The sequence below is a fragment of the Anopheles cruzii genome, chromosome 3 (genome assembly GCF_943734635.1).
Source record: "Anopheles cruzii chromosome 3, idAnoCruzAS_RS32_06, whole genome shotgun sequence".
Lineage (NCBI taxonomy): Eukaryota > Metazoa > Arthropoda > Insecta > Diptera > Culicidae > Anopheles > Anopheles cruzii.
Genome location: NC_069145.1, coordinates 56,622,715 through 56,630,587, shown reverse-complemented (window position 1 = coordinate 56,630,587; position 7,873 = coordinate 56,622,715). Strand labels below are relative to the sequence as shown.

Sequence of the window (7,873 nt, the reverse complement as noted above, 5' to 3'; positions counted from 1 at the left end):
ATGGGCGTGAAAACCAAGACCGTTTCCCAACCCTTACGTGTCCGGGGGGGTGGGTATGAGCATGCATTCAGGGGCATCGCCCGACACACCCGACCCTGACCGACCGTCAATTGCAATGGAATAAATTATGTTGATGCTCTGCCTCGTGAAGGTTGCATCAAATAGTATGATTTGTCACGTTGGCAAAAGCCCTTCTAACGTTGGCGCGTTCATTCCTCATTAATCGGGGCCCGTTTTTGGGGAGAAGGTTGTTAGGTGCAATTTTGTGTCGAAGGCAAACTGCAGCGGCACCATTCGAAACCCGTCATTGAGCGATTCTGTGTGTTTATAGAATTTCCGCGGACACGATGTTTACCGCAGAAATAGTGGAAATAGCCTTTTGTGTTATCCAACAAAACACAATTTTACTGGATGGATTTGACCAGGTGATGGGTTACTGGCAGCGTAACCCTTGTTGTTTTAGCCTCGAAGAAGGATGAATGTGTATCGTTCAGAAGTTGGCTATGTTAGTTAGTTAGAAGTTAGTTAGGAAATATAAAAACAAAACTATGATAAACTAATGTATTTTCCATATTTCAAATTTCCAACACATCTCTTTTCTATTCGTCTGGTCAGAAACATTTCGATGAAGCCAAACTTGTTAAAGATGGAAACGACAAAGTAATATTCTACTAAGCATATTCTTCTTTTGGGTTCTTTTGGGTTGTTCCAACTACCTTGGTCGTAGATTGTCACTTGCATACAGCTTCTGCAGGCTCAAATGTTTCAAATGTTGAAAATCCGTAAGTTTAACAGTTAAAAGTTAATTCCACACTTTCTTTATTCGACTCCCAGTAAAACCAAGGTATTGCCTATTTCTTCTCAAAAATGAAAGTATATTTACAGTGGATGGCGAAATTAACCTTAGCTCTTGAACATTTAAATAATATGTGAAAATATGAGTACATCTTCTATTTGAATGGCTCTTTTGAGAAGTTGAATATTAGATTGAGGTTCTAAGACTAAAATGTGGGCGATAAAATGACATTTAGATGTAATCTAGTAGACTGGTGCGGCCATTTGTGGCCCTAGGTCAATTTGAGCACGGCGAAATTAACCTTAGTTTAATTTGGAAGCTTGAAGTTTTTATTTTTCACACCAATTTACTTCGTTTTGCTCGGTAATAAAGCAACTAGAGTACATTTTTTCAATTTATGAGCAATAATAACATGATATTTTACATGTTTTAATATGCAAAATGCAGAATTAAAGCTGAGAAACGCATGGTGAAGAATTCACAAGAAATAATGCTGTTTTTCAGCTTGAAATATGGTAGAACCCTCTAAATATCCCAAGATTACCAATTAATAACGTAAGTTAGTTATTAATTTGAGTATTAGTGGTAAAACTGATAGGGATATTGCACGTATTTTCGACAAAAGCGAGCAAGCAATCGGCAGCAATAATCAAGCTGTATGAAAATAAAGGTCGTATTCATCATATTAAAGTTTGTGGCCGCAAGAAATCAACACAAAAACGAGTTGATAAACGTATACTGAATATCTCCTTCACAAACCAGTTACAATCCGCATAAAATATTGGCCAAAAACGAAAATCAAAAGGTATACAGCTCCCTTCCGTGCATATCATTCGACGTAACCTATAACATGTACACAACTCTGGCCTTGTTTTCAACAAAATTCCGCACCTAACCATGGCCAATACGTAAAAAAGAACGGTATTTTACTATCTGCATGCTTTGAAACTTCGTTTATTGTGAGAAAAGCCGTTTTGGAGTGATGAATCTTTGGTATGATTCACCTCTCATTATAAGGAGTTGAAATTTTCTGCTATAGGGACCTGAATCATCAATTAGGAAACAAATTACAACGGCATTATGTTTCAGGGATGCATTATTTACATGAAACCTACAAGTTGATGACCTTTCCTGGTCATGCTGACTTGAAAGCTGGTCAAAAATCGACGAAACAAAAATTATTCGAGAAGGAACAAGTCTTATAGGTGAAGATTTCCCCGCACCACAGGATAGTGCGGCAATTCACAAGCCAGAAGTGGTCATGCAGTATATCGTGGATGATAGTATCAAAGTTTTAAGGTATTAACATCTTTGTCCAGACCGGCCAACCACTGAAAACATGTGGTTATTCATGAACTTTGGAGTGTACGTAGATCCCTCTCAATTTAACAGAATTAGCTAAATTAATCAAACCTATCTATACCAAAATAATACATGTAGATACATGCAGGACTGTAGAAAAAGCCACATAACAAAACCAGGATGTTTGGCTACATTGCCTGGGCGGAATGGTATGTTTTACGGATACTAAGGTTATTTTCGCCGAAGAGAAATTTGGCTTGTTCCAAATATGTTTGACCAAAACTTTTCTATTGTATCAATCATCCCTAAATACACCAAAACTAACATTTACGCATCTTATTTAATGTTTTTGATTGATTTTTTAATTACTAAAGCAAATTTTTCATCCTCGTATTTCCAAAAATCTTTTGTGTTCTTGAACTAAGGTTAATTTCGCCATCCACTGTATGTTAAAAAAAACAAATAAATATACAGAACTATAAGTTCAATTGCCACGTTATTTACTTTTTGTCACTCTTTACTAAACAAAATTACTTTACCAGGTGTATGAGTTGAAATTCCATGGTTGATGTTTTAGATGTGCCTAACAGGGTTCTACTCATTTCATTCATTTCACTTTAAACTTTAATAATATAGTCAATAATAATAGTGTCATTCTCCAAAAGATAAAGTAACCGGGTTTTCCAGCGTATTCAAAATGTCGAGTTTCGTTCCAAATAATGTGCATTCGTGAAATTAGCTGCTTTTGCTCCTTCATTTGAAGAAAAATCAATTGAAGCATATTGTTTGCTTGTGGAAGCTTATGGTTAAAATGCTCCAGCAGCAAAAAGATGTGAGGCATAGTTTCGACGAAGAATCGCCGGACAACTTAAATTTGTATACCTGGTACTGTAGCTTGAAAGATTGTTCCTATTTCAGAGAAATCTAAGGAAAAAATCCGAACGTACTGAGAATACTTGGCTGATGTCTTCTAAAATCACATTCACGACATTATTGCGGTCCGAAAGGACCATTGATTTTATTATTGGCAGCACGTCTGAACAATGATTAATCGATTTATTACCATTCTTCTTCACAATGGAAATGATGGACGCATTTTGGGTGCATTTTAGAGCGTTGGAAGCCTAACCTTCGGTTGCGATAAATGAATCGAAAATTTGTTGAATTTATTCTAATTCGCCTTGATTGGCTCGTGACACGTTGCGTGCCAAAAACGACAACAACAGACCGTCACAATTGTATCAATTAGCGTTGTGCTGTGCCTCCGTTCTGCGAAAGACGATCCGTTCCGCGTGTTTTCCGCTTCCAGTAATTGAATTTTGCTCTCTGTCCATTGCCCCCCGGGACAGCGGGATCGCCGCCAGGAATGTGGCCATAAATCAATCAATCACTACACGAGCAGCAATCATTTGTCGCCGATCCGGACCGACCCCACCGGGACCTGCGGTGGTAATCCTAATCGATTGAGGCAATTATCAACGACCGCAGCGAGCGATCGGCGACCCGGAGAGTCGATCGATTTTTGGTCCGGTCCAGGTTTCGGTTTCAAGATTGTCGCTCACAAAAATGGCCACCCTAGAGACGATAAAAGTAAGATAAAACCCATTTATAGCGTCACGGCTGCTTGAGGACGAGCCGTGTTTCTTTGGGGGGCCAAAGCAAGCCGCAGATCTCGTGAGTCTGAACGAGGAAGTCCCTACGGGTGGGCAGAGCCGTCGTAAAACATCTGGATCCCAGCCGGCTGACGATACACACAGGCTGACAGTGAGCTCAATTAGGCTGCAAACTGGAAATCGTGGGGATGGCCGTGAAAAGAAGAGAATAAGTTATGGAACGGTGGCGATTGATTGCTTATCAAGCCTAAGCAGTGCCTGGGAAAACCGCGAGGTCCGCCGAAAATCGTTCCCCGTTTTGTGTGTTGGTTTTGGAATTCTTCCCTGCAGTTGTCACAACCGGAACGGAAGCAACCGGCACGGGCGATAAAGCAGCCATTTTCTTAACTTATCGTGCGCTACTAAAAGCGGTGTTTAGTGGACCATAAAACCGATCCACTGCAGAGGATGGCCGGCGCTTCCTTCCACTGTCAGCTCTACTTTTTCGCCAGCGGAACATATCATAATGTGCTCCGGTTTTTCTGCACGTCCTTGTTGGCGGTGGCGGTCGGTTTGTTTGGGTGTCTGCTCATTGCCAGGGCATGCCAGGGCATGCCAGCCGACACCAGAAGAACCTACCACCGAAAAGGATGTGGTTGTGGTTCACATTCTCGCGCGGGCCACAGACGCTGATGGTGGCACCGCATCGCATTAAACGAAAATGACATCAAGACGGTAGCACGGACGGAGTTCAGATGGTTTTGTCACCCGGAAGTGCCCCCGAGCGGAAGCTTAAGGGCGATAGATGTACTCCGGGGAGCAACAGTACGCGCACCGTCGCCGCGTCGCTGTCAATGAAACGTAATCGAGAAATAATGTTGCAGTTTGAAGCAGTACGCGCAGGAGGCTTACGACCATGTTCGACAGCGTTGTTCGACGTCCTGCGGCCGGTTGTCGGGTTGACAGCACGCGAGGGTTGCTCAAGAAGTGGTTGGAAAATGGCCCACAAATTTCATACAAATTGTTACGTAAAACGAGGACATGCATTTACAATCGAATTGGAATCTACCTTGAATGGTCTTTGTGGTTGCTTATGCAGATTAAAGGTAAATTTATGCAAAATCCAAATACAATAGTTATGTAAAACCATAGCTCAAAAGGGTTTGGATATTGGAAAATCTTAATGGCAGCCACAAGTAATTTCGGTGCTTATCTTTTCCAAGAACTTTTTCGGTCAGCCTCTTGAAGGCCGGAATGACAACACTCTGTGGAGTTGGCATTTTCGCTGATCGCGAATGTTTTAATGTGCTTGTGATAACGAAGGACGTTTCGTTTCATGACAATATCGGCTATGGACCTTAGCGGGCCTTCGCAGCGGTTTCAATATTGCGCGATTACGGCTTATCTTTAAAAATATTTGCTTTGCCATGTAGAAGTTAGTCATATCACATCGTTCAAAAAGTCCCGGGACTACCATAGAAATGGCGCTAATAATGCCATTCATATACCGACGTTCGGAAGTACCAACCTTCAGATGAGGTGTGTTAAAATTTGATGTAATTCGAAGCATAACCAAGAAAGCTATAGTGGTTAAAGTGACGCTACTTTTGCAATCCTGAAAAACTGGACCAAAGCGAGTTTCGCGTGTTGATAAAACATTGTTTTCTAATGGGAAAAAACACTGTTCAAGCTCAGCAATGGCTTGAAAAACGTTATCCGGACTCTACTCCGTCGAAACCAACCATTTGGCGGTGGTATGCTAACTTCTATGCGGTTGTGCTGATACAAATGATGCGGAACGTTCGGGTCGGCCAAATGTGGCAGTAACTCCCGAAAACATCAAGCAAGTATTGAAAATCGTGATGGGTGACCGCAAAATGAAAGTGCACGAGATAGCTAAGATGATGAACATATCAACTGGTAGTGCATTTACTATTTTGCACCAAAAATTGGATATGAAAAAGGTTTTTTTCAAATGGGTGCCGCATTTGCGCACATTGGAACAAAAGCCATCATAGCACAGTTCAATCAAAACAATGATTAACTTCAACAAATTAGGCTTTCAACTGCTTCCTCATCCTCCGTACTCGCCTAGCGACTACTGGCTCTTTACGGATCCCAAAAAGATGCTCCAGGGAAAAAGATATGGCTCGAATGAGGAGGTGATCGCTGCTACTGAGGGTAATTTTGAGTCAAAAGACGAACCGTTTTACAAACATGGAATTGAAAAGTTAGAGAAGTGTGGAATGATTGTATTACACTTTAAGGAGATTATGTTGATGAATAATAAAGAATTTTGCCGATAAAATGTTGTTTTCATAGCTAGTCCCGGGACTTTTTGAACGATGTGATACTTAATACAATACATAACTAATACATAGCGTAGAATAGTCTAAATCTAGAAAGAATTGCACCTGTTCGGTTTCCGTTCAATATGAATTATAAATAACCGCACCTGGCTCTATCGTTCGTTCGCTTCAAGTGCACTCGATTAGCTGAAACTTATCCCTAGGACACAAGTGCTGCTTGTTCGAGGCACATTCTTGGCTTAACCCCGTACGCCACGCGCTAATCACTTCCCCTTGTCAGCTTCGACAATTCGTTCGATCACTTCGTCATACAGCAATTTACGAACATCGTTTGCGATAAGAAAGTCCAAATGGTTGAACAGTTTGTGGTTCACCTGGACAGCTTGCCGTAAATTAGGCAACCGTGCGGAAAGTGTGCGCACGTCCTTCGGAGCCGCCAGATAATCGTTCAACCCATAGTACAGCACAACGGGCACGGTCACGCTGGTCAGATTGTACTCCGGTGGTGACAGTTTGCCGTAGGTGAGGTAATTCTTGACTTTTCCAAAATCATACATCCGGAAGCGCTTCGAGCGAACCTCTTGGGCGTAGTGAACCAACTGCTTCGTCGCTGCCCCAGCCGGCGTATGGCCGAGCAGAATCGGAACCATGACCGGATCCAGCTGCGTAGGATCGCAGCCGTTAAGTAGGAAGAGCAGATGAATGCACAGGTTGTTCGGCACCGTGGTTGGGCAGATCCGTTTGGCAATCTCGTGCAGGACGGGCGTGTTGGGCAGAAACTCGCCGATTCCGAACAGACTCGTCAGAATATCCAGCGTGTTGAGAAACTTGGTCATCAGCAGCAGCAGCGGACTGTTCATGTGCTCCATGAAGGCAACCGGTGCCATTGCCTGCATCTGTATCACCTTTTCGTTATATTCCGGTCTACTGGAGGCCATCACGAAGAACGCCGTCGTGCCCTGAGAATGGCCAACGTAGTGTAGCCGCGGTTGCTGCGTTCGGCCGAGAATGTAATCGATCGTGGCCGGCAGATCATGGTATCCGATCTCGTGCCACGAAAACTCCCAAAACGAAGGCCACACCGGACTGAGACTGTCGTGGTGACGTGAGTAGCGGTTACCGCGAGCGTTTCCTAGCCAAACATCGTATCCGCGATCCGCCAGAAGGTAAGCGAGTGCATTTCCTGGACCGATCATTAGCCAGTCCGCCGAGCTGCACAGAAGACCGTGCATCAGCAGCACGACGGTGGCATTGGGGCGATCACTTTTTATGCGGTGCAACATCAGCCGGTATCCGTCCGTGGTCTTGACCGGGTGCTCTTCGACGGCGTACCCGTATTTGCTTATCAACTCGGGAACGGTTAGTCGACTGTCTTCACTGTCCACTTGAAATCTTATCTTATCCGACGGTGTAGCGCTCGCGTGCAGCAGCATATAGAGCAACACCAATAGGACGACGCACGTTGAACGCTGTTTGTGGCTGAGGGACTCCATCACGGGATGGTTGCTGAATCGACACTGACACCTGTGGTCGCTCGAGACGCGATCCTTTAAATGGGGTACTCCGCTCGGTATCGCGTCAAAGGGCTGGACACGGCTCGATTAGTTAATACCAGAAAAGTGCAATCACATCTAAGTGGAATTATATGGCGATTCATTCCACTGATCCGCGGTACTTCACACCGAAACTAAGCTTCGCCATAAGGAACAGATAGTCTAGAGATGTTTGAACAAAATTGCGAAAAATCCACACACTCTGGTACGTCTGCTAAAAAACATAAATAACGGAAGGAGAGCACGGCACGCGCCTCCATCTTAAGATAAAATCCGAGGGCCACAATATTTCTGAATTTGTGGCGATGATGATGATAAGTT

General features: G+C 43.4%; 1 protein-coding gene across 1 annotated transcript; it reads right to left on the bottom strand.

Annotated features, from left to right (window-relative positions):
• Nucleotides 1-6,054: 6,054 nt before the first annotated feature.
• Nucleotides 6,055-7,492, bottom strand: LOC128273482 (lipase 1-like). Its single transcript, XM_053011451.1, has one exon. It carries the CDS (start codon nt 7,490-7,492, stop codon nt 6,263-6,265), a length of 1,230 nt encoding a protein of 409 aa, XP_052867411.1. The 3' UTR covers nt 6,055-6,262.
• Nucleotides 7,493-7,873: the final 381 nt, after the last annotated feature.